Genomic DNA, 27691 nt, shown 5'->3' with positions numbered 1-27691 from the left:
GGGATGTTTACAGTAAAGTCCAATTATACTTTTTCTGCCAGAGTACATCCAATAAACCATAAAGCTGATGAATTACAGCTGTCATAAGTACAGTCATTTAGAACTGAGGCAGTAAGCTGCCCCAAATCTTTATGCGGTCTTTAAATTATGACTGCTTTCTCTGTAGGAGAACACTAGCTGTGGATGTTGGAGTGAAGCCAGACATTTCTCTGTTTAGGCAATCTGTTGTGCTGCAGTGTAAACTGAGCTGAATCTCACAGCAGGAGGACCTGTGAGGGGACTCGCCCCGGCACGGCTGAGAGATGCGAAGCCTATCAGGTTCACACAAATGTGCAGTGTCTCTAGTGTAAATGCTGCATTCACGCAGGAAGGAACGATCTGATCTCTTGTGCTTCATATCACATTTCTGCTCTGAATTAGAAACTACATACAGTGTATGCAGCCATATATACACACAGTATGTACTGCAGGTCTAACCATGCATGCAGCACAAGGTCATCAGAGGACTGCTTGAATTATTCCGGTATGGTCCAATTTATTGCTGAGAATCCTCAATTAAATGCACCTAGGCAACACACACAGACAATCACTCCCTGCTCTTTTTCTGAGATTTATTTTGTGTTGCTGCTAGAGGTCCAGCTTTTTTCCATACAGCATGATATGGTGTCTAATGCTCCACGGAAACAAGTACATTTTATCAAGTAATGCCTTGAATGTAAATCTGCTGGGGTCACTCACTTTCTTTGATGTCCATGTGGACTACAGTATATAGATCTTAACAGGCTTTATCAGTGTTAGTTAAGGTTCTGTTCCATTCAGGTCAAACAGAGTCAGGGGGCTATCATTGTGCATGCTGGCTCACTGGAAAGGCTCTGCTACACTAAATGGAAAGTAACAGTAAGATGAGACCAGTATATGTTTGAGAACAGGTGCCAAATGCACTAACAATATAAAGTCATCTGTTACAAGGGTTTAGAGAAGCTCTATCCCATGGTTATTTAGAGTCAATTAGATCAGAATGTAAATTAATTTTCTGCTTGAGAACTTTTCATCCAGAGGATCTTAATTAGGTATAATAATGGCAGATAAGTCAATTATGCCATTGTTAGTTCCAGCCCTAAACGCCTGTCACCACTGTAGCAGAGCCCTTTGTGGATGTGACCTGTATCTTTGTAGACTTCACTAGTTTCTGTGCAGTGCTCTCCATGTTGCCATTGTAGTTCCTGTATGCAATAGATGTTGGGAAGGCGTGCAATGTTGCAAAAATACATTTAACAAAAAATAAATCAGTAATTCCTGTCAAATGCAGCAAAACTAAAATAACAAGCCTGTTTTGAAAATGTAGGAGTACAGAGATTTGTGTAAAAATGTAGGGGGTAAAAGTAAAAAGTTGGACCCAAATGCAGACAATGCAGGCTGGCTGATAGTTAAAGGATTTATTGTACAAAACTGGACCAGGCTTCTGGAATAATGAGGCAGACAAAGGTCAAAACCAGAAAAGCAGTCCAAACAGGCAAACAAATCCAAAGGCGCAGGTGGGAAATCCAAAGTCCAAAAAGATTAGGCAGACGTTCAAAACCCGTTGGTAACATGTTTAAAGTTCAGCTGCTTTTTAGTAGGCGAGATGGATATGTGTCTGTATTGGTATATTTTTAATAATAAAAAGATCATCAGTAGCCATGTTTGCAAGGTGCAAAGAACAGTGGGATACTGACAAATGGAGTAAACAAAATGATAAAACATTAATATGGTTCTAAGAATTATGTTTATCATTTATTAGAGGGGAATTTGAATTTTCAATTACGACGTTTTGGTTTTGTATACATCTTTTTGCAAGATATTATATACTATTTGATGATTTCTTTTACGTTTATCACACTTTTGAATATGAAATTGTATAAACTGACCCTGTATTTACTCCTTACTATTTTTTTTTTGTCCATGTACAAGCCTTTTTTCTATATAATGGAGATTAAGGTGAGGAGCTTGTATAATATGAAAGACCTAGTGTTTGCTCCTTCCAACAACAGATGTTTGGTCAACAGACAAGCTTTGAGAAATGTCACATCTTGCTCTATGAGGCCACTGAGAGCAGTGATCATGTTTTATATGTGTGTGGCTAGAAGGAAGCAGAGGACTGGGGTCTCACTGCGGCACTGATGTCAACATTTTTATGAGATTTTAAGTTGGTGTGCTTCCATATCCTAAAAGTGCTGTTCCTTCCTGGTTTACTTTTTCATCTCAGAAAAGTAACAAAAGGTCATTATGGGTTCCACCACAGTGGAACAGCTGAAAACCACAATATGTGAATGTATGGGAATAATTGCAAAATACAGTATAGTCCTTGTAATAGGCCATAAATCATTTCCAGGACAATTTATTAAATTGCCACATTTTCTTTGTCAAAATGCCATGGCATTTTCAAAAAAATGCAGATGAGGGCAAATCCTGGGAGGGAAATCCGACTGGCATCATGTCTGTTCTCTACTTTGTCTGCATTTACACAATAATGGAACACTGGATTCTTATCCTTTAGCAGAACGTACCGTCTCGACTGAAACTTCAACAAACAGTCGGCTGTCAGTAGATCAGATTTCTACAGAAAAAATCAGTGTGCCTGTCGGTTCCAGGTTCAGGTTGCAAAAGGGGGTTTTATGGGTTTGTAAGTCAAATAAAAAGCAAAGGCAGTAATGAGGTGAAACACACACAAACCAATATGTGAGAAGAAAAACCTCAGTAGAGAGCAGTGAGGAATGTATTAACTGTAAAGATGCGGCCAGCAACATTTTAATAATAACCAACGTCACATTCTCTGAGTGAGTGTGAAAGTTCATTCTGGGCTTTATCTTAACGCATTGGTCCACTCAGTAGTTTTTCTGAAGCTTACTGAGCCAATTCCATCCACTGACTGTGACATGCGGTTGAAAGTAGGGCTGCACAATTAATCGAAATATGATCAAAATTGCAATATGGTAATCATAGCGTCAATTTTCTGATAAAGGTAAAATGTGTGACAAACCGCAGTATAATGAAGTACTGTAGTTCTGCAGAGATGCCCTGGACTACAAATCTTGTTCTCCAAGATGGAGAATGTGTTTGTTTGGTACAGACCCCAAAAAATGTCTCATTGTGATTCTAATGTTTTTTTCCAGCAAAAACTGAATTTGTAAAACAAAAAAATCATTCTCACAATCGCAAACCATATCGTCATTGCAATATCTGTCAAAATAATCTCAATGTGATGTTTATACCATATTGTGCGGCCCTAGTTGAAAACACCAAAAACCTTTTTGTTAGATTATTTTGTTAAATTGTATGGTTGCTTTTAGTGAGAGGATGTATGCTGGGATTCACACTGCAGGTTCTTGGGGTGCCTGCCGTGTCAGCACGCAATGGGCTAGAGTTTCCCTTCATCAGACTTCACACAGCTCCCTATGAAGACACAAAAGGCTCTATATAACATTTTTATTACAAACACTTTAACTGGTAGACATGAGACTGGATTAAAATGCAATTGTGGGGGCACCCCATATACCAAGGCTGGGTCCTTACTACAGTGGCCATGGGTTCGACTCCGACCTGTGGCCCTTGTGTCTCTCTATCCCCACTTTCCTGTCACTCTTCAGCTCTCACTAATAATTAAAGGCAATAAAAGGCCAAAAAATATTTTTAAATTATTTTGGAAATGAATTTAAAAATGCAGTGGTGCCATGTTTTGGCTTCCATATGCCAACAGTGATGTTTCAAATTACACAAATTAGTACCACTCCCACTGTTTGTAAAAATGTTGAATAGTCATTAGTTCACAAGGTGAAATCCTAAACATGTGAACTGTGAACACTACTCTTTAAACTTTCTTTTTCATTCACCAAATGTATAATATTTGTTTAATAAAATATCAAATAAAATAAAGAATTGAAAGTCACTTCATTCATTTGGTGAACAAGGTATGGACCCCCTGTTCTGTTACAAATAAATCAGCAGTTTAGAGTTGCAACGATTAGCTGATTAACCAATTAGTTGTCAACTATTAAATGAATTGCAAACAATTTTCAGAGTCTTCTCTGATTTCAGCTTCCCAAATGTGAATATTCGCTAGTTTCTTTATGTTGAGGATGTCGCTTTGGGAAACAGTGATCAACATTTCTCACAATTTTCTGACATTTCAGGGACCAAACAACTAGTTAGTCAGTTATTTGAGAAAACTGCTGACAGATCGATAATGAAAATAATCGTTAGTTGCAACCTCGTAGAGCAATTATTCAAATTACCGCAACATTTTTTGCAACACCTGTGTCTCCTGGCCCCAAGGCCCATGAAGGTTTGTACTGTGAAGAGGTGATCTTAGACCAGTTTCAGGCAAAGCAACTCGGCCAAGTGAAAGACAGACTGAAAGTAGCTTCCAACCCATTTGTTCCTCTCAGCAAATCATTTATTATTTACTTATTTAAGAAATGAATCAAGTTTCTGGGAAATGTGGTCTTAATTCAAAAGAATGCAAACACTCAATCTCAATGGTATGATTAAAACTCTCTTATGCTACAATTATTTTTTATTATTTCACATAACCATAATCTATATTAAAAGCACCAAGAACACTTTGTTATGGCAATTAATCATTTAGGTTTTTTGGTATTTTTTCCTTCTTCAAACACTTTTGAATGTTTCTTTAGGATAAGATCTCTGACATATAACGGGTTAGAGTTCAAATACATATCATATCTTTGTTTAAAAACCACACTGAGGAATGAGGTACATGTTCTATAACGAAACTTTACTGCTCCTTGTTAGGATTTTTTTTTCTGTGTCTTGATTTCCCTCCACAAAAGTCAGGGGTCAGAAAAATATAGACAAGCCACTAAGGAGTGTGGAAATGTCTCATCTTGCTCATGGACCTCGATCCAAGCACTGTAGGATGGTTCGCCCCCTCACTATATCACTGCTGCTCCTGTGAGAATATAACCATCTGGTCAGAGTTCACCTCCGCTGTGAGAAATAGTGCAGCTCTGGTGGATTCAGGAGAGCTTTCCTGCATTCAACACAAAATACCGTCCTTGAAAGCGAACCAAGTTGAAATGAAGTCCTGGAGTTCGTTCAGCTCTCAGTTCGAAACTTTTTGTCTCTAAATCTTAACAAGCACCAGGAACTTTGTGTGTTGTAGCTCTTTTCTCAAGTGTGTGTGTGTGTGTTTGTGTATGTAAAATATCCATAGACTCTCAACACCAACATACCACTAGGAGCAATCATGGTATAAAATATGTACACATTTCATTTATTGGCATACAAGTTTTAAATTGATAAAACATTGGATTTCAACTGAAAAAAAAAAAAAACCCAAAACATAGAAAAGTTCAATTAACCGAACTCCAGATGGATAAAGTACGAGCTAAATCAAAAATGATCCATGAAACTTTATTTACATAATTAGAAATGAAGGTAATTGTTGCTCTTTTAGCTATGGCATTCAAAAATCTATACTATACATGTAGCTATTTCATAATTAAACATTACCAGCCATATGTACCACAGCATACTCCACCTTTTGTTAAGGTTTCAATAACATTGTATCATAATCTTAGGTTTTGGACACTTGTTAACAATAAGTGAACAAAGCCAAGACTGATTTCACAGTTAAGGCCAGGTCACACCAGAAAGTGCTGCAGTTAAACTAATTAATCTGCACGGCTTTAAGAAAGATGTGGTTCTAGAAAACGGTGACTACCCGCAGAGCTGGTTGTTGAGCTGCTCTAGCTGGCGAGCTAACCACTAACTCTGCTCCTAGCCCAGGTGACTGGAGATTGGAGTCTTCCCTCTAAGTGGTCAATTAGCTTCCACCATTTTGGACTGTCTGGCTTTCCAAGGTCCGCACAGTTAAGAAAAGTAGTGTGACTAATTACTAATACATTTCAGTAATATTACAGTTACCCTCTAAAAAATACAACATTACTTTTTTTTGGCACCCCCTACTAATTTAAAATCCAACAATCTAATCACATCCTTAGATTCATCTTTGGAATTGTGGAAGAGGAAACTGGTTTAGAAGAAGATACTCTTTCATCAGCAGCTAGAAATATTCCATTACTTCGATTTTAACAAACAAAATTAGATTTTAGTAGTCAGTCTGAATTTTTGGGGAGAATGGACACTATTACTTTTGTGGGGAGAAGCAGAAAAGTAATAACTAGTGGTGTAACTAATTATTATTGGTAAGAGTAATGAGTAATAAATAAAAAATGTTAAGTAAGTAGCCCAACACTGGTCAAGAGGCTTGCTAGTTGACAACAATGCAAATCTGAAGGTCAAATTCACAAAAGCTGAACTCAACGTGAAACATTTGCTCTGATTGTCCCGCGAGTAATTCCACTAATTTCACTAACGATTCAGTTGGAATGAACTTCAATTGATGCGAAATGTTTTTCGTTTCCTGGTGTGACCGGGCCTTTAGACTTTAACAAAGGCAACATTCAAAGCCATTACAGGCACTGTTAACTAACAAGAGCACTTTTAATACTTCGGTCAAAGGCAACGTTACAATATATATGCTTATTAGACATGAGTCAAAAATCAACAGTAGTCACCAAACACTATGCATAGCACAGTTTACAAAAAAAGTGAGCTTTAACAATATTACATGCTAAATACAGAGCGAGCACGAGTTTTGGTTTTTCAGAAATAATCTCTTAAATCAAAGACGTATATTAAGGTTAGAATCTGACAGTTTGACTGGAATGTTTTAGATTCTGACAAGGTTCAGTTGTCAGTTAAATATTAAGGTCAAACACTACAAAGGAAACATGCAGGAGAGACGATAAACTACCAAGCACCCTTGCAAGAATACATGAATAAGAGTAAAGCAAACAAAGTGTGAGGTGTGGCACATGCAGCAAATCACACTAATAACCAGAGTTCTCTGTTTGATTTAAATGATATCCTCAGTTCTGCCAAGACAATCACTTAAAGCATGGGTGTGGGTTGAGTTCCATAGTCCTTCATAAAAATGTTACCCTGTGTGTTGGCTTCATTATTCAAAAAGGAGTGTCAGAAAAGGAAAGAAATATACAAAAGTTAGGAATTCCAAAAAGCTGATTTAAGTCCAAAATAAATAAAATAAAATAAAATATAACGGTTTGAATGTCAATACATTGTGTAAGTTAGTTATCCTTTTCTTGTCGAATAGAAGCATAAAACAGACTTTAACCCTTGATTAATGAGTAGGGAAAGGGATGTCACATAAGGATAAAATAATAGCTGAATAAGTGTCGGGTATGATATCTCAAACCTGGGACATGCACATAATGTTAGTGGAAAAGGGATAGATTGTAGAGACGCAGTATTAAGGGTGCAGGTCTGGCTGGTCCTCAGGGAGGTGGGCACTGCTTCTGGGCTGCTGCAGGCTCTGTAGTTTCGCTCAGCCAAACAGCTGCTACAGAAACAGAGAGAAAACAGTTAGCGACGGGACACTGAGCGAGCATTAAATAAAGCCTTTTCACAACAGAGGTTCTGATTTGTCATAAACAAGAAAAGCACATGCGTAACAATAATGATGACTGTTTAGGCGCACCAGCAAACCATGGCAGTAGTCAGCATGCACAGTAAGAGTGCCCCTAAAGTGGCTCACCTAAACAGAACATTAATAAAGTTAAGTACAGCGTTAGGCAGAGACTTCCACTTGAAGTGACCATTCAGCTCTTACTCACTGATGGCTGAGGGTTTAACTGCTTTTCATCTCGTACTTTAAAAGAGTTCAACTGCTTTTACTGCTTACACTTTGTCTGACGTTCAACTATTGACTGCTTCCAACTCTTAAACTGGAATAATCTGGCGATATATGTAACATGATACAGGGGTTACCATTCAATATATTGCCGTACTCTAAGCAAGGTTATATATTGCAATTTTTTATTTAATCTAATTTTAGGAAAGCTGTCAAAGAACACACCACTGTATATAATGTAACACTCTTTTCCATTTTCATCTACAGGAAGTTTTTGATTGAGTGTATTTTACCTTTATACACAGCCACAGTTATTGAGGATTTATCCTAATTTACAGATCTGTTTGCTGGCTCACTATAAACAGAGAACTCAGTGAGATTGCGTGGCTTAACACAACAATTTAAACTAAGCTGTCTCAGTCACACAGAGTACATTGCAAAACACTGCAATTGATGCTTAGTTTGTTGAAACAAGCATCAAATACAGAGCATTTATATTCCAAAAGTGCTGGTATCAAAAGCAGATACAGTTCTGTCAGGTTTTTTTATGAAGAATGTATAAATGTTGACCTAAGTGCTGTACAAATGTTCTCTGAATGCTTTATCAAATGTGCTTAAACACATTTCAATGAAAAATGTCTATTGGTTTGGCCTGTAAAAATATTCTTGGCAGTTTAGGAAGAACTAATTTCAGACAATGAAAAGAACAACACAGTAATGATGAATACCATTTCTGCATTTACCTTGTCCAACATTCCCCACTGACACTAAATATTCTCATGTGTGCAGCCTAATTTACAGGTTTGTTGGCGTGCTGTGGTCAGGCGGAGAGCGTCTACGTGGAGCCAAGCGACACCTTATCAGGAGCTGAATGGCTTTTGCACGAGATGCCAGGACACCAACTCTGTGCCATCTGCCTCTGAATGAATGGCTCAGCAGTCGGGAGCTGTTTGGGCCAAGACCGGTTTTTCTACAGCAGTCATCCCACCAGAGGCTGATCCATCACGCTGTTCGGCCCTCCGACTGGGAGGCTCCCAGCCAAACAAAAAAAAAAATTATTCTTTAAGCCTGCTAGGCCTTCAGCCATAACGGGGAAGCAGAGAGGATGTGAGAGGACAGCTTGATAGATACGTGAGGAGGGTTGATACCAGCAGTTTTTTTTTTTGTTCTGGAGCAGCTAGGGGCCAATAATAAGTCAACATTTCAGTTTATGTTCTAGCTAAAAAAAAGGCTCAAACAATTAAAACAAAATAAATAAGTTGGAAAAAAAACATACAAGGTTTCAACCACAGATTTATTTTGAGCAGAGTGGAAAATCTCTTTTTTTTTGGAGAATCTCTCCAAATCATGGACACTTAAAGCTACCCTAATCAATATTTTCTATGCAATGGATAAAGTCACTGTGTAACATGTCACATGTAAAAGGGATTTGTAGTTATGAACCCCCAGAGAATTATCATCCAACTCTGCCATTCCCTTCAGCTCTATAGAGCTTTTCAGCCTCTTTCAGCTCACTGTTTTGGTTATCTGGCCTGCAACTGTTTTAGTTTAGCCTCACTGCCCGAATCTCTGTCTGTCTCTCATTTGGTGCAGGTAGTGTACAAAGTTAACTACTCACTGGCAAACATAGCAGGTCATCAAGTAAGCTAATTAGCCAGAGACCAAAACAGGGCTATTCTTTGACAACTTGTTCCCCATAAGAACTTTATAAGGTAATACTGTATGTCAGTAGTTGAAACAAAAATATAGGGAGTAAATCAAATAACAACTGAAGCTTTAAACCTGCGTTAACTTTGCTCCTGATTTTCTTCCACCCAAAGTGGCCAAACTGTATTCACACATCCTGCAGAAATGGATCAAAATTAGCACTTATCTGGAGTCATGTTTCTAGCCACCTGATGAATGAGAGTCCTCTTTAAGAGCTAACTAGTTGCTAACTGCAGTTTAGTGCTGGGCAGGTAGTGTATGCTGGGTTTTTTTAGTGCTTGCTGAGAGTGGTGAAAGCGAACCAAAACTGTAAAGTTACTAGCCTGGCATCGCCAGAACAATTTGCAAATTAGATAAACAGTTGTGATCAGCGCGACCAGATCCAGGATGGGTGGAAATCCAACTGAATGGCCAGATCCATCTGCCAGAGCAAATAAAGGCACTAAAACTCTGTGTAGAGATGACGGGAACTACAGAGTTAGGTGAGAATCTATGTGAAATGCATTGCTTGTAGTAAAGAGTGCATAGTCATGTGATCCATTGTTTCGTGTAAGAATACTGATTATAGACGCTTAAAAAACGACACTGGTAATACAGGAAGCTCTATCCCGATCAAAATGTGACAGCCTAATGGCGACTTAATGGCCAATATGGGTTTTAATACAAGGCTGATATCGGTCTGATACACTGATGCATCAGACTAAGCCTGGAGGAGACAGAGAAGACACCCAGGCAGGATAAAGAGGCTGAAACACTGAGAAGGATTGATATACTGTATGTGCGTTCAGTCTGTGGTTTACCCTGTCTTTGGCCATGGCAAAGTTCCAACGCACTTTTCTCTCAACAGCTACTTATAAAAGTCCAGGGTTTACATTCCTCAACAGGACATGTATATGTATCGAGGCGCTCGGCAGGAATTTCAAACGAGAAGATTAATCCCCGTATGCGTCTGTACGGTAGTAGGGCAATGGTTTATCCATCCACAGGGGTCTGTGGTCTCAAAAAAGTTTCCAAACACAACATTCCCCATAGGTAAAATATTTATGGGGTAAGTCTCACTCTGCCTGAAGATGGTGTCTACGCTGCAGTGCAGACTGGGCCCTGTCCAGCCTCTACACAAAGTACTTTTCAGTATGATCTGGGCCCAGCACATCCTAGGACGACACCAGAAAAATGAGCTTCCTTGCCTTATTCTGTACACAAGAGGAAAAGAAGGGATTTACTGTAACAGAGACTGGAACAATTTATGGGATGAGATGTGCTCCTGAGGCAAAAACCGTGAGGCGTCTACCACGGTGAAAGATCTGCAGACATATAAAAGCCATCTGTGGTTGACGATCACACTGTACTGTCTCACAGTGTTTTAGCATTCAAACAAAACGTTGCGGGATTGTACATAACTACCATGGAATGATAACTGTTGAGGAATGCTCTTAATGAAACAAATTATATAACAGGGTAAACAAGGAAAAAAATATTGTCTTTGTTGGAAAACATTTCCCAGAATAAGTTTCCTTTCAAATCAATGATGCGCCCTTATATTTTAATCAGATTTGGTGACTTGCTGTATGAGTTGGTCTTATTAAGCTCTTCCTCTTTCCAGCGTAATACAATTAAGGGACAGGAAGGAAGATTGGAAACAGAGCAGTAATGTTTGGGGTTTATGCTGGCAGTTGAGAAATTCTGCATCAAGGTGACATTGAACACATTTTAACAGATGAAGTTGCATGAATAATAAACAAGGCTATATGCAGGAATCCTAAACTTAAATTGTTTACCTTTTGTAAGACCCTTTTCATACTTCAAAACCTCATCGCCACTTGAAATGCTAACCAGTTTTATCAGTGACACGCGTGACAATTTACCATACATTTACACACAAGTTAGCACAATTAAACCATCTTAGTCTGTGATGATCCCTCGGACCACTGCATCAATGCAACATAATTCAGATAGGCGTGAGACAGCTGCTGCTGAAATGATGAGGTGGATGTAAATGATAGTAAAACCCTGTTTAAGTTGTTTTCTAGCTAGCCAGCATACAGCCTTAGGAGTGTAAGAATATATTTGATATATTTTGTTAAACTGAGGGCTATGATGGATGTTACAGGGACTGTGATAAATAAAAATGCATCTCCCACTCTTCTGGTTGCATAAAAAAGTAAACTTCTTCTTTTTGATCAGATTCTTTGCATATGTTGGTGTGTTTTTTATACTACGGCAGTTTTTTAAAATATGTATATTGCCTTGATTACAGTATGGAATCAAAATCCCATGCACTGTGATATATATCCTATGTATCCAGATTCTTGCCAATACACAGTTCTGTGCAACCTCTTTGGACAAATATGCATATTGAAATCCTACAATATATTGAAAGCTTCAACACTTAATGCCTCAGTAAAAGGCATAAAAGTTTTAAGTTACTATGTAATCATGTGGTCCTGCATGGCTCTAACATTGTACCCAGTGTACAGTTAAGACTAACCAGTGTATGGCTTCCATGGTTGCTCAGTAAAATTCTATTTAGGCAGTTCACTTCAGAGCATAAACTCATGAGCTATACTGAAGCAGTCTTATGTTATTTCAGTCTCTCTCTAGCTAGCTCAGACACTGTCCCGCCTATCACATTGAAATGCAGATACTGTGTCTATGAAAGGAAAGGTTTTTGCACTGGAATCCTTCCTTTTTATTTACAGCCAGAGCAATGATAGAAGAAAACTCCAAGAGCTGTGATTGGAAACACTGCTGCTGTCTGTCTGCAGCTCTGTACTGGATGGTACTTGTGCTTTGTCAAAATGAGATGGATAACTACAAAATGGGTCTGGGTCAGACTTAGTGCTGAAAGTACAATTGAACCAGTTAATTCATTCTTCTTCTTAAATCTTGTTATTTCTGTCAAAGAAAAGTATGCAGAAGAATATGAATAAAAAGAGAAAAAATAAATAGAAAGTAAGAACTATGACAACATGTATTTAATTTTCAATAAATAAAAACTAACAATAATGTGACAGACGCCCAAAGTAAATTAAAACAGTAGGCTAACTAGTTTATTTTTCAATTTGTGTATCTCCTAAATACTAAAACCGTACACTCCATTGCCCAAAATGTCTCTCGTTCAGAAGTTGATTTATCTGTTTGACCTTATTCACTACCATTAATATAAAGCACCTTGCAGGCTGTCTCTGTCAGGAATGTCAGTAACAGATTAATGTGCTAAGTTCATCTACAATCCACTGAGAGGTAGACAAGAAGCAGCAACGAAACAGCTGAGACAAAGTGTGAAAACATGCAGGCAGCACGCTGACATTTATAAAAAAAAAGCAGAGCTAATGTGAATATGGACGTAACCTTAACACTACTTTGAGTTGCTGTTGGTATTGCTTTATTATCAAATATTCAGTAAATACGAATTTACTAATATTATAATATAGCTATATATATTTACAAATAAAATCATGAGAACGTATAGAGTGTGTGTGTGTGTGTATATATATATATATATATATATATATATATATATATAGGGTTTGTTTATGGCTAATTGTTAATGTATCAATACAAGTGAGACCGTTTCAGTAAATAAAAAAACATGTAAGTAAGCTTGTAAGACAAATCCAACCAGTATCTCACTGCAGGACGAGCAACCCTTTCAAACTGAGGCCCTGAAAGCCGACTGTGCCAATTCCTCCAATATGAAATGAATGCGGTAGAGGCCCGGCGGCCGGCAAAGTAAACAAGGAAATGGGCTATTTGAATTGAAATGTGATAATTGTTTGATTATAGCTACTTAAAGACATGTAAGTGCAGTGAGCGTGCTGTTGTGCTGAAAGGACACTTAATCACTTTTCGGGTTCGACTGCTGGGTTTGGCTCGTTCGTGAGCTCTGGACAGCAGCACTCTAATAGTACTTCATGTGAGTACTGTACAGCCTTCAGTGGAGTAACTGACAAAACACTGAGCACCGTGCAACAATAAGTCACAAAGTCAGCAGAATGATCCTTTAAATGCTTGAAACAGGCCTCCTGACTGTAAAGCAGTTTGCTGATATTACTCACAGATGAAGGCGCTTTAAACTTTGATGTGGGATTTTTCTTTGAATGCAGAGGAGGCATTCTGCATGAAAGCAATGGCACACATAAAGAGTGAACCCTCTTTTATTACAGCTCTTTGGCTCAAGCCCTCATCTTTGCAATACTTTCCAAAAAAATTAAGAGGAAAATGTCTGTTTCAGAATTGGAAAAATGTATCTGTACGCTTTCCAAGTTATTTCTTGTGTTGTACATACTTAATAGCCCAGCACCAAATCAGTACTAGTAAGAGAAGTCCTCATTATACATGGAATATTAATTATGAGACTCACCGTGGCAGCTTTTATCTGGTCAGGCTTCTGTCTTCAAAGATGGTGACCTCAATCTTAACAGGATTCAGTCAAGGAAAAGCATATAAAGCAAAGTTCACTTTACATTCAATTAAAGCCAACTGAAATCTGCATTCTCCTCACTTTGTACATAAGTAACATAAACTATAATGATACTGCAGCCATGCAGTGCATATTTTTCCATTTTTGGACATGTTTATGGAACAGCGTCTGCAGGCTTCTGGGTGGGTGCTTCCCATGGCCGGAACTGACGGGCATCTCAGGGTCTGAATTGCATGTCATAGCCCTGCAAATCATACGAACACTGATACAAGCTGTTTGTGTTTCCTTTTTCAACAAGCTCGCTCGCTTTAGCAAAAGCTAGACTAATTGCTTACTTCCACTTTCCACGGCGAGTGACCAGACTGAGCCAAGGCAACACCTCCGTACTGAAATTCCAATTACGACAGAGTAGCTAACATGCACGGTTCTTACAGTTCTTTAAAAAGGTCCAGTGTGTAACATTTAAGACGATCTATTGTCAGAAATGGAATATAATATTCATAGGTATGTTTTCATCAGAGTTTACACTTTACTTTTTTTTATGGTCAATATGGATGTTAATATTCGAGAATCCCAGCCATTTATAACAACTACCAGAAACAAAAAAAAAAACAAAAGCCATGTAATAGCATACCTTTAAACATCAATAAAACACAAATGCTGTGTCCTAAAGACACACAACTGTGATGACAAGCTAAACGCATAACTGTGTGAAACAGAGGGAAAAGAAAGAGAGGTTTGACTGACTGACTGGTCGTTATAGTAAACTCCTGTTTACACAGATGTGTAACTGCGGCTGCATCTCTTCCTCCACTGTGCTGTGTGATCGAATGTTCAGTTGACAGCTCTTTTCAGCAGCCGGCAGGAGAGAATCAACCGCTGCTGCGCTGATCGTTTGTTTTTGCTAAAGTTTGTTGATATTGAGTCCAAATTGCACCAAATTCGACACTGCACGTCCTTACATCCCCAGAAATACACCCACCAATGTAAAATCGATTAGATGAATGGTTGTTGAGAAAGGCGAAGAACACACACACACTCACACACATATACACATAAAGACGGAGAGTACTCAGTGAATATCAGTGACAGTGGAGGCCAAATCAAATGTTTGCATAGTGAAAGTTTCGGTTTATATTTATAGGAAATACTAGGCTACTAGTATTGTAAAATGTACTGTAAAATGCCATTAATGAATATTTGTATTTATAATTTTCAGTACCTTAGAATAAGCCTTTTCTACAGATGCCACGGGTCGCATTTCACGGAGGCCTCCATGTTGAACTGCAATGTCTCTGTAGCCCAGAACAGACAAACCAAACACTGGCTCTAGATAGGGCTTTGTGTGTTAGTCACACATTTGTGGCCACTGTAGTTTCCCCATTGCGCATAGAAAGTCAGGGTGACTACACCACTAGATGCCACTAAATCCTACACACTGGTCCTTTAAATCACAGCTGGGACAAAACGACAACAATGCAACCCACTCAGCAGGTTAGCTTTTTAAAAAAAGGTCTCAATCCCTCAGACTTGGAGGGAATTGTGAATGCTCAGATGGCAGTATTTAGCAGTCACATCATTAGACAGTTACAAATACGATCATCGTGTTTCCTTGGTTCGAATGTTAAAACAACAGTTCAGGTGAGACATTCCTGTCAATCTCCCGGTGCTCCTGTGCCAAAGTCAGCACAGCAGCCCGACAGTGTCGGAGAAATAATCCAGATCACTGTCGACCCTGTAAAATCATAGGCAAGAGGGGGAACAAAGCTCAGCTGTGAACAATTTCAGTCATATTTTGTTATCCCTAATCTCTCATTGCCGCCCAGTTACAATTAATTGGGATGTTGAGTCACCCCACACGCACACACACACTCGCTCACAAACACTGGTACAGCCAGGATGTTGGTGCACCCGCTGATTTTATGCAGATGCTATAGATTACATACTAACTTTTATCTGGTGTTTTTACAGGGTATCCCTACATAGCGCTGGATTTCCTGTAAGCTGCCCGGACTGCTGCTTTCCATTTTCATTCAGCAGTTACAGGGAAAGACGCGGTGGGGGCAGAAGGCCTGTAAATCACTATGTCTATTAGGTCATTGTGAAAGCTCCTTGTTCTACTTAAGGCTGTGGTGGGACTACATTCACATTTCCTGATCTCAGGGTATGCTTAACAAGTTAAACTTACCCAAAATACTCAATATATCATTCCTCTTTCCCGTACATGCTCATTCTCGCATAACAAGGTTGTTTTTTTTATTGTAAAAACATTGACTGTGTTTCTAATTTGTTTGTTAGGTTGGCAGTCTGAGTTTAAGTCTACTATTGTGTTTCCTCTGAAGTACAGAGTCAAATAAATGCCTTAAATTCATCTATTTAGTGGGTCATTGTTCACAGTTTATTTAAAGTTAAACAAGGCTCAAGAGTTAAGGCTGTGGAAGGGAGAACTAAGTATTTCCTGGCTACAACAGACACTGAAGAGTAGGATACGACTCGCAGGCCTCTCTCGATGGGATCGGTGAGCAGGAGGCCTCGTGGTGCGTAGATCTTGTCGTTCTGCTCCTGAATGTACTTTGCAATCTTCTTCAAAACCTAAAAAGGGCACAGCAAACACACTCACATGTTCACTGGTGTAATTATAACAGTACATGTAGACACAAGAATCTCAATCTCTTACTTTAGTATTTACACAACTCAAGTTTTCATTTTCAACTTTAATACTGTTCTAAAAAGATCCTCCATTTTTCTGTCTACCCCATGCTAGCTTTGTTTCATGCCATGAGACTAGAGCTGGATGTCGATACATTTTTGTTACTGAGCAAACTGTATCTATGCCAATTTTATCTAGACAATGTTTTTGCACGCTTGCTTGTGTTCAGAGGACATTTCTAATCACGCTCTATAGAGTAGTGTTGTGCTATGGATTGTCACATAAGTGTAGATTTGGCTAGGCAGGATCATGTCATTCAAATTCCATACACTGTTACCGGTAAGAACTGTGCAGATTTGCCACATTTGTCAGTTTTATGTACATAATGGGCTATTTGATGAATATAGCTAACATCAGTCAACTGATATTATATTTACTTTTAAGATGTGAGGTGTAAATGGAGGTTTTTGAAATATTGCTAATGTTTGAGCATTGCTGTGACTCCGTCATTGAGCACCACTTTATTAGCTGCAGGAAAAGAGTTGAGTTCCACCCAAATAACACTGAAAGCACAAAGCTAAAGAATTGTAGGTGAGTTTTTAAAGGTTTATACCTTTGGCTCAAACAGTCTAGCACATTACCTAAATTAGTCAAAACTTCCCGTCACAAGTTCTTCACTCGTTTCCGAGCAACAGTGCAAAACCACAATTTTTGCTTGATAACTAAATTAAAAGATCAAAAAATTAACAATACTGTTGAAGATATCTATCAACTAATTGTCATCCAATCATTTGAGTTAAGTGTTAGTGCTCTTTTTCTTTCTATAGTAGGTACTGTTGCTACCTGGAATCAAGCTAGCCAATCTTTGTCCGACTAAGTAGGCAACCAGAGGACCCATCTAGCCAAATCTACCACATTCTTGAGCTGAAAAGTTGAATAACAGACTCTGGTTTTTCTCTGGTAACGACCAGTCCATTTAAATTGCATGACTTTACGAGCACTCATAAAACCCAAACTAAGCCAAATGTTTTTATCCCAGTTCACTCCTGTCCACTAAATGACAAATTCATAGAACAGGCAAGGACCACTGACATGCAGATCCATTTCAAGTCCATATGAAGTGGGCCAAAAGGGATTTTAGATGTGCACAAATCATATTTATTTGCTAGCTCTCATAGGTCATAAAATTATTTGATTTACAGCCAAGCTAAGAGCTTCCACACAGCAGCAACACAACTTCTTAAAGTACTAATCCATTTCAGTCATCTCCAATGTCACCCATACACTGCGTCGTTAACATATCTACATGCAGAAGCCAGTGCAAGATCCGGGATCTCTACACCCTGTTTCTAAAATGAATGGTCATTATTAGGCCTGGGTATCACTGGACATTTGTACTAGTGCCCATATGCTATATAGCTGTTTGGGGTTTGGTACAATACTAATTTTTATTAATTAAATCATTTAATTTAATTAAACAGAAGAAGCCAAACTTCTGAAACGTTAAACTTGACTCAACACAAGCAGTTGAACAAGAACTTAAATAAAATAGATCGTTAAAAATATAACTGAAATCAGGAACTATAGAACCTGACCAGACATTCGGTGGCAACATTTAGTACAAAACAGCTTTTAACACTCTATGCTACAAGTGTCCATTTTATTATCAAGAACTGTTAATATGTTGCTTAACTACCTACTTTTAATGGTTAGGATGAGCCATTGGTGAGAGGAAAAAGATTTTATGAAACAAAAACTACATTTCTATGATTTTATTGATGAAAAATGTTTCCTTCTATGTTGTGTTTGTGTTTTCTGCCCTCTGCTGCAAATCAAATTCCCCTCGAGGGACAACAAAGATCTGAACTGAAATAAACAAAAAAAAACACAAACATAAAACAAAATCCATATGTATTTTTGTGATGAAAAAGGAGCACACGAAATGACAGATTTTTCTGAACCATGACTTCTCTTCCTATGTGCCTGGGTTGTCTTCCCAGTAGCAGGCACGTTGCCAACAGAGCTGGAGCCTGAAGCTAACCGCACCCTACGGTGTCAGGAGCCTGCACAAGTGAGCAGGTGATGAAAAACTAAATGACAGCAACAGCAGGGCTTTGCAGAAAAACAGGTGGATATTTGGACTACATTTTGCTGTGAAAAGAGTGTACAGCCATGATGGCAGAGTAGCAGAGTTATTTTTTTTAAGTTTGTTAGGATTTGCAAATCATAAAATGATTTCTGATATTTCAGGAAGACTAACTACAGTTTTATTAGTTAGATAATGAACCACCATATCTGTGGTACTCTACAATGAAATATCTTACACTGTGATTTGTCTTATACTGCAGGGATTCATGATGGATACGTGTAAATGTTGTTTATTACAGTTATTACAGGAAAGGAGACCTCATTATTGAAATGAACTAGAGACAAGGCATTTAATGTGAAAATCCACTAAGCTTCGCAATGAAATAGTAGTCCTCTAAGATTACCACCTCTAATCACTTTTTCTACACAGACACACTTGAGTTGGGAAACAATGATTAGTTCTCTAAACTGAGAAGCAGCAGGTGGGGTGAGATCAACATGTCTGACAGCTGATTCATGTTCTGACAATCTAGTTTTTAAATGGTGATGTGTCGGTTCATTATGTAGTTGTTATGTTGTTGCCCATATTGGTTGTTTGGAAACTAACCCTAATGTAAAAAATGACATTACTACGTTATCTGTTTGCTTGTCAGAAGTGGGTTTGTATAGTTTGGTTTTTGGTTGATGGGTTAATGGGATTTACTGTTGAAATGTTGGGAAAGGGCTCTCTGAAGTGTTCAGTGAGGCAGGTCTTCGGACGCCTCTAACTACAGGTAGCCACTAGGTGCTCCTGTTGGTAATAAGCTGATTGGCACTCACTGATGGTGAACTGAAGGATTACTGCACACTGAAAAACACATAGCCAGAATGTGCATTTTCTTCCACCGTTGCTAAATTTTGACACTGAAACTGGATGAAAAGATCATCCCAACCCCATTATCTTGTTTGTCCCCAAGTGTGATATCATTTTTGTCATTTTGACAAATGGTAATTTCTACTGATTTCTGCTTACTTAGTCTTAATATCGTTTCTGATGGTGTGCTTACGTTGGGTTCATAAAAGATACTGAGGATAAGAAACCTTGCTTATGCATGTTCTAAGAGGCCAATTTGTAATTAATGAACCTGTAATCTATAAATCTCAAATCAACTTGAACCGCCATAGCAATTTCGCCTTGTTAAAGCTCGCACAAACAAGGGTTTAGTCAGGAACAGCCAAGGTTACATCTTTGTAATTTGAGACACTATTCATGATGAAACATTGCATTCTGTTTTTAATTCAAAACACCTTGCATCTGGTAATTCATTCCTATCACATTGCTCATAAAGCTAATGCAAAGTTCACCACTGGCTTGGGCGCATATGCTCCCAAAACTGCAAAACCCTGACATAAGCAGCAGGAAAATCCCTTTGCTCTTAAATTAAGTAAAGATTTTGCTTTAAATTATTTCCACGTCAAAGTAAGGGTTTATAAATAACTACTTCTCTGTGTTTTCTGTGCAAGTCTTACTTGATATTAAAACTGATTTAAGTCCTTGGCTAAAATGTTTTTGGCAAATACTTTATTGATGACTACAACAGAACTGATATGTTAAGATTTCTTGTTAGTGAAAATTGAGTAAAATGACTAAACAAAAAATCTTTTTAAGGATAACGAAATGCGACTAAAAATCACAGACTTTTGATTTTATGACCAAAATTAAGACTGACTGCTGAGCGAACTGTATGCATCTATGCAGGTGAAATGTCTCTCACCTTCTCATAGTGAGTCTCCATACACAGGAAGACGGTGTACGCCGTCAGGCAGGCCAGGCAGCCTTCAATATACGACTGGCTTCCCAGCTTCTCCGCTTCAGCATACAGGTTATTCAATGTCCGCACCGTCTCCTCAAACTGCTGTTTGTCAATCTGGAGTACATGATGGGAAAAGACCAAAGGGGTTAAAGTCATTAGATCGAGGCACAGAGCCAGGTTTGTGTTTGGACAGTAGTGTGGCAGGAGTGCTTTCTGCCTCTGTTGGGATATTCGAGTGGAACTGGTCCTATTAGCAGCAGATCGTTTTCTCCTTTTCTTTCCATCTCTAGATAAATGAGCGGCTGAATTTTCTTGGACTGGTCATACATCAAGGGAATGCTGGGCCTCCTTCCCACATTGGAAACACCTCCTGGAATTATTAGGATGCCATGGCCATATGCTCTGTGAATGTTTTCACTTAAAAACTGACAGGACAAACGCGCTGAAAGTCGGACACACACAGTGACAACCCAGGAAGGAATCTTTATGGTTTCTCCTCTCCAGTGGTACAGGCACACCTCGAAGAACATAAAGATGCATCTCTGCTGTTCTGCAGACAGCTTTTGGCACACATAGTGGTTGATAATCAAACCAGCGTTTCTCAACAATTCCTGAAACGACTGCTTGCTGCAGGAAAGACTGATGGAGGGTGGAGTGCTGCTGGACTCGGAGGCTGTTTTGACTGGGGTGTTGACACTAGTCCCATGCTGGTGTCCAGAATGGATCTGGTGATCTCTCTTTGATTTAAAGTGGGAGGGGGGGGAAGGAGCCTCCAGACCAGACGAGGAGCTAGCCAGGGGCCTCCTGAGCCTCTGTAAACCCTCCAGTGTTCTGCTCCCTTGTGCCCGAGGAATGCAACAACAAGCTCCAACACATCAGTGGTCTTAGGCGTGTTTGGTACCCGCCATTGAGAGCCTTTGTTCTCTTTCTCATTTTCCAATTCAGAGGCTGCGATTCAAACCACATTTCTCCGCCTGAGCATCTTTCCATTACGTCTGACGCAGCCATATTAGCATTCCAAAAATGTTAGATGAGAATGCATGGCTGAAGAGGGTTTACAAATTCAAGCGTGGAAGAGAGGATATTGTCTTAATTGTAACTGTCACTAAGTGTAATGTGAACCAAGGAAATAAATATTAGACACAGATCAGTGAAAATTGTCAGTTCTTAAATGAATGATACTCTCTTGAATGGTTTGGCAATCTGGCTGCCAAATACATTTAGAACACTGAGTGCTTTCCCAGTTCTTTGGCACAGCTCTCCAACAGCATTAAAACAGGAAAGAGCTCCCAAAAATAATAAATCCCACAGCCTAAGATAATTGTCTGCAAGAATGTGATGTTACAGCATGCAAACTTCTGCAAAACAAGTCCTGAACTATACGGCTGGGGTAAACAAAACATGAGGTTAATATGTTCTGCAAACATCCTGACAAAGTGACACAAATGACTGTCCTTAAAATGAAAGCTACTAACCAGCTTGGCTTTTCACTACATATTTCATCAACTGGGTTTACAGAAAAACATTAAAAAATATATGTGGAAAGAACTTTTTATGATAGGGGACTTAAGCTTTTATTTCCTGGGGGGGGGAGCATTCGTCCAGCAGTTCAGTGTGTTTGTGTGTGAGAACTGAATCCTACCAGAAAACATGGGAGACCACCCAATCAAGAGGGAAGTGCCAATAAACCACCAGTGAGTGGTTTGAGTGTTGTGAAGCTGCTCTTTTCATGTGGTGCGTGCATTTCAAAACTTAAGCTTTCTGTCCTGCGAACTCTGAACTGTTTTGCTGCCACCGTCTTTAATGTGGCGTGGAGGCTGCTCAGTCTCGGCGACCTGTTCTTCCTCCTCCGCATCATTACCGATGCCTGCTCTCAACCCACTTCCACAGTGTGGTCACATGAAGACAAAGTCCAGCAGGGTTCCTCTGGAGACGCTGCTGATGGTGTTCTTCACTTTCGGGTGGCGTTCGCATTGATTTTAGCTGCCTTTCTGGTTCCAGTGCCTAAACAGCCGCAGTACATCCATTCAATGGTTTGCTAAGATAAATGCACCATTTAAGCAGTGTCTTGCTCAACATCAAGTTAAATTATAATGTTTAATTCATTCTCCTTTTTTTCCATGGTAATGCATTACTCCATATGCAACAATGGACATGTCTGACGCATCTGTGGGGCAGCACCCAAGCTTGTATAGAGGGGGCCTTTACCCAAAATGTGCCTATTTAGTGTGGCATACTGACAAAACACTTTACAATTGGAAGGGACTTTGAAACTTAAAAGAGAATGAAGTCCATCGTAAAACACATAGCATTAAGAAGATTTTTGTAATATGTAAAAACTCCCAATTACCACCACTTTGTCTGTATAAAATATAGAGATGAGATGTTTCATTTTGATGAAAGGTCTGACAACAAGGCTGATTACTCTTCTTAATGGAGTTCCTGTGTTATACACATAGGCACTGTATCATAAAGATCATTTTGTTTTGCAGGTAATACAATCCTTAATACTGATGCTCTCCCTCTTATTGGGGTGGTTAAAAGACCTTGAACTATGTGAAGTTATGCCAGAAATCTCTACTTCCACTTGGATTTCCTCTCATAGACTCGAGACACGTAGCTCAGGTGAACTCAGAAACTGAACCAGAGGGTTCCAGATATAAGCCCTGGGAGGGATCTAGTGACCTGGTCCAGGGTGTCTCTCTGCCTTTCACAGTGCATGCTGGGAAGGTTGCCAGCTCTCCCTGTGACTATGAATAGTAAGTGGATATATAGAATGTTTTGCATGAAGTGTAAAATGACTACATTAAAATCCAGTTGTTACAACGTGCATAAAAAAAATATATACTGTTTCAATCATGTTCTAATCTTCTTGCATTGGTCATACTGACCAGCCCTACACAGGATTATTCCTTAAACCAGTCTGAACACCAGTGTCAACTCATCCACAGAACAGGACAGAGGTCATGGAAACATGTATGAGCGTGTTAGTGTGACTGTCGTTCTGAAGAACACAATGAAGAGGTGTAACCTACCCTGGTCTCCAGCTCAGAGGGGAACTTGGTTTGGAACTGGCACACAGTGCCGTTGGTGTAATCTCTCTGAAGGAAGACTTTGGCAGCGATGGCTGCCTGCTGCCTCATGTCCTGTAGGCTGTGAGTCTGTGAAGAACAATTGATACATGGTCATACATTGATACAGTACCGGTCTGGATGGTCTGTGTGTCAGGGAACACACTGAGCATGTTTCATTGACAGTAACATAACTTCATTTATATACTATATACAGCAGTTGGGGCCGGTGAGGGGCTTTCACACAGTATCTCACTTCTGTCTGTAACTCTTTGAGACAAATCTAAACTATCAATATATAAAGCACAAAAACAAGTTGGAGTAAAATCACTTTACATGTAAACTGCCTCCAGGATAGCTTTCTGCTGTATTTGTGTGTATAAATAGTGAAACAGTACAACCTTAAATTGTATTATTGAATATTTTGAAGGATCACCACTAAAGATTAGCACACTTGTATAGGGGTCTGGGTTGTTTTGTGGTGTTTTGGGTTCCTGGCAGATTTATAGACACAGAATGATAAGAAGGAATTACAGCAGAGTTTAGGTTAGGCCTGTTTTAAAAAGTGCAAAGACAAAGATGAATGCATAGAAATATATTGAAATGAACTTTGATGCCAGAGGGTTTTAGTTCTCTCTCTCATCAGTCTCTTGGTCTATTGCACTCTGCACATGTGTCTGTCACAATCTTCATCAGTGACATGAAGCCACGGTCTCATGTGCACAATCAAAAGAAAAAACAGCTGCTGGAACATAATAAAATGATGTCTGAATTCCACTGAGCTGCTTCAGGTCCTGGTGCACATTGTCACAGTTATTAGGAACACTTGTTCACTTGCTCATGTTCACAATGCCTGTTTGTCATTTATGATCTGGAAACCAGGTGATGTCTCACATTTAACTTAAATGACCTATGAGCATCTGGCACGGATTCATTGGTTTATGGACGTATTCTCCTTTCAGCACCAGACCACCATCGAACGTCCCTGTCTTTTGTCTCCACGGATGGAGCATTTAAACACTGGCTCTGTTTGAAGCTGTTGTGAGCTTGTGTTTACAATCAGAAGATCTACTGCGACCAACTATCCTCCCTAACATTACCATCTTTAACCCGTGAGTAGATCAGGTTTTTATGATGTACTTATTGTCCTCCCTGGAGCCAGTTTGAGCCCGGTGGTCCAGTTGTGTAGACCGACACTGTGTGGAACCAGCACTCATTGAACGCAGCTCGGCTCCTCGTTATAACAACACTGCCGACACTGCGGCACATATGAGCACTTTTCTCAGTATCCTAGCTTGTTAGCAGTTATTAAATACTAACGTTACTAGTAAACGTTACCAGTCAGGTCACCGACCGCCCGGTGAGCTAGCAGGCTAACGCTGCTCAACGTGCCTGCTGTGTTCCGGTCAGACATACTGCCAGAACCCCGCAACACACTGCGACACTGGGAGTGAAGTGTTCACACGCCACTGACTGTGTGAAGCACAGAGTGACAATCATCGTTAGCTTACCTCTGCCATGTTGAACACAGTTTCTGTTTATCTTCCGCTAGCAGCGTTTAGCATGTACTACGAAATAACCTTTCCGGGGGGAACTTTAGCGAAAGAACGAGGGTTCCGGTTGCAGAGGACCGTTCAAACAACGCGGCACTACCTTTTTCTGTTGTTGTATCCCGAGAACAGTGTAACCAGCGTTGGAAAGTAACTAAATACATGTACTCAGCTACTAAGGCGATTCGGAGGTACTTTACCTCCTTGATATTTTCATTGTATGCTATTAACTGTTAACTATTAATGAGACTGTTAACTAATACCCTGCTAAGCACAACTCTTTTTTGCACAGTACCTTGAATCATTGCACATGTAGACTTATACACAGTATATACATATATACAAAATGTTTTCGCTACCATATTCCACTTAATAGCATATAGTGAATGCATTTTTTATATTTTCTAGTATTTTATTTTTATTCTTTTTTATTATATTTGATTCTTTCACTACTCTTTTGCATGACATTCCCCTGAGCTGCTCTGCCAAATTAGAATGTCCCCCTACAGGGAATCAGTAAAGGAACATCTTATCTTTTTATTTTTGTGCAACACAGGCATTGTTTTTATCTTATTTTATCTCATCTCATCTTATTTTATGGGAAATATTGCATTCCCCCACAATATTTATGACAGCTTCAGATTAAGATTTTAAAAATATAAAATATAAAATACAATGCAATGTTAGGGTAAAAGCAAAATGCTGCCTTTGTGTTAATGCATTAGTTTTAATAATCTAATGATGTAATTATTCTGACAGAGGGCATTTTGCATGCATAGTGGGACCTTTTACTTTTGTAGTAAATTATGCTCATAATGCTTTTGTACTTTTACACAAGTACAATAATAATAAATAAATGCAGAGCTTTTACCTATAATGGAGTATTTTTAGAAGGTGGTACATGGATCTGGATACTAACTCCACATAGATCACTGTTGTGTGCTTAATGCAGAGTAGACTTTAAATGTCATCCACACTTGCAACTCGATGATCATGCATCAGTGCAGTGTTGCAATACATCAGTGTGACTTTAAATCAGACATGATTACTGTGATGGATTACATCCCTAGCAATTGTAACAACTCTATTAAGTCTTACAGTTTTGCAAGTTGGCTGAAGTTGAAGGCACTGAAATGAATGAGCACCAGTAGCGGCCTGGAAGATAGGAAGAACACAGATACACATCATTTTAGAAATTGGATAAAGCTTTTGTTGTAAAACATGCAAAAACAGTGCAGTCCTTTAATAAGACATGAACTTTATGTGTCTCAGATGTTATTTTTTAATTTTTGTTTTTAAAAACTGAGGTCTGAGGACAACACAGGACTCAGTTTTGGTTTCTGTTTCCACAACAGCATTAAGCCATAATACCCAAGAGAGGCAGATGTTCCTGGCCTTGGACCATACAGACCCCAAAAGCCACAGTTGTGCAAGCAGATACATTTGCAAATTAGAGCGAAAAAAATCTTTAAAAAGGGCTCCGAGCCTAGGAACAAATAGGCCCCCATGTTTGAGATAATACAGAACACACAACAAAATATTATATAACTTCAGTATTTGTAAAACATATTGTGACCATTCAGGTTTGTTGATTGAGAGTCAACCAGCTACTTAACCCCTCTAAAAACATTATGTATTGTTATAAGTTCAACTCAACAGCTAGCAGCAGGAAAACTACCCTCACTACATGCCTCTAGGAGTATTAGAGCAACAGCATAACAACTTTGGCAAAAGTCAAGACAGATTTTCACAGCCTGTCAGGAGCTGGTGGTCAGTTTGGACATCTGACTGAGCTGCCCATGAGGAATGCATCCATCCAATGCATCACATGGTCTGACCCTGGCTTTCAGAGGGTAATTAGTGGATCTGTACAAATGTAAAAATCCAACTATTGCTCCAGTACTGGGCTTGTTTGTCTCCTGGCAAGAGTGTGGGCCTTTAAAGCCCCTCTCCTCTGTGATGGCCGATGTGGCCACTAATCAGCACCATTTGGCCCCTTCATTTACAACACATGCTGGTTAATAGCCCACAACAGTGGTTTTACTGCTGCTCAGGCCGCTGTTGCTGAAGTTGCTCTCTAATGGAAACATTATACACCCTCCCTAGATGACCACTTCTGCCCCAGTCTGCTATTTATAGAGAGAAACCGCACCTGGATTATTCAGCTCAGTAAATGTCACTCTTAGAGGGACTGTTCCTTTCCTGTAGTTAGTTATCGCCACTGTCAGGCAGAAACCTTGTATGTCCAAAACCATTACCTCCCAGGACACTAGAACAACTACACAAAATACAATAATTACAATAATTGAACATGCCTATATTATGATATATTGTGATACTGTAAACTTGGCGATATAATGCGATTTAAGTAAAAAAGGGCAGTCAAAAATGAAGAGAATAGCCACTTCATTGTTTTGCTAACATTAACTTTCAGATGTAACTAACAATTCGTGTAAATTAGCTAGCTATTTAGCTTGCATTTTGCTAACATTAGCTAGGTATCTTAAGATGGGACTATTGTCACTTTTATCTTTTAACCATCTTCAAAATGTGGTTGTCTTTCTATGTATTTCTATATGCACATAGCATGTCTAAGCACGGGAGAGGAGGAAGTTGACTGAGGTTCTGACTGAGGCTTGCTCAACTGTTATTGGAGCTCAGAGCAAAAAGGGGTGGGACTTAGGAAGGGCCAATT

The 27691-nt window shown here is 39.2% G+C and overlaps 1 protein-coding gene across 3 annotated transcripts; it reads right to left on the bottom strand.

Moving 5' to 3' along the window:
• Positions 1-5249: 5249 nt before the first annotated feature.
• LOC118325762 (golgin subfamily A member 7-like) lies at positions 5250-25077 on the bottom strand. Of its 3 annotated transcripts, none has more exons than XM_035658558.1 (6): positions 24958-25077; positions 23411-23536; positions 20337-20489; positions 16335-16436; positions 13785-13837; positions 5250-7423 (listed from the first exon to the last, which is right to left on the bottom strand). In XM_035658558.1, the coding sequence occupies exons 1-5, from the start codon at positions 24964-24966 to the stop codon at positions 13796-13798; spliced, it is 432 nt and encodes a 143-aa protein (XP_035514451.1). In that variant the 5' UTR covers positions 24967-25077; the 3' UTR covers positions 5250-7423; positions 13785-13795. The 3 variants fall into 3 exon arrangements, with proteins under 3 accessions (XP_035514451.1, XP_035514452.1, XP_035514454.1); XM_035658559.1 differs by having other exon boundaries at positions 5250-7420; XM_035658561.1 differs by lacking the exon at positions 5250-7423 and adding an exon at positions 12943-13537.
• Positions 25078-27691: the final 2614 nt, after the last annotated feature.

Source organism: Morone saxatilis, unplaced genomic scaffold (assembly GCF_004916995.1).
Source record: "Morone saxatilis isolate NCDOM2014 unplaced genomic scaffold, NCSU_SB_2.0 Contig16, whole genome shotgun sequence".
NCBI classification, from domain to species: Eukaryota; Metazoa; Chordata; class Actinopteri; family Moronidae; genus Morone; species Morone saxatilis.
Note: the sequence above shows the minus strand (reverse complement) of the source record. Positions and strands in the feature narration are given on the sequence as shown.

What these genes read in the sequence shown, in the direction of transcription:
- LOC118325762 (XM_035658558.1), bottom strand. An exon ending in TGGAGACTCACTATGAGAAG is followed by an intron (nt 16,437 to 20,336) that starts GTGAGAGACATT and finishes TGCCCTTTTTAG; the next exon opens with GTTTTGAAGAAGATTGCAAA. An exon ending in TCGAGAGAGGCCTGCGAGTC is followed by an intron (nt 13,838 to 16,334) that starts GTATCCTACTCT and finishes AATCCTGTTAAG; the next exon opens with ATTGAGGTCACCATCTTTGA.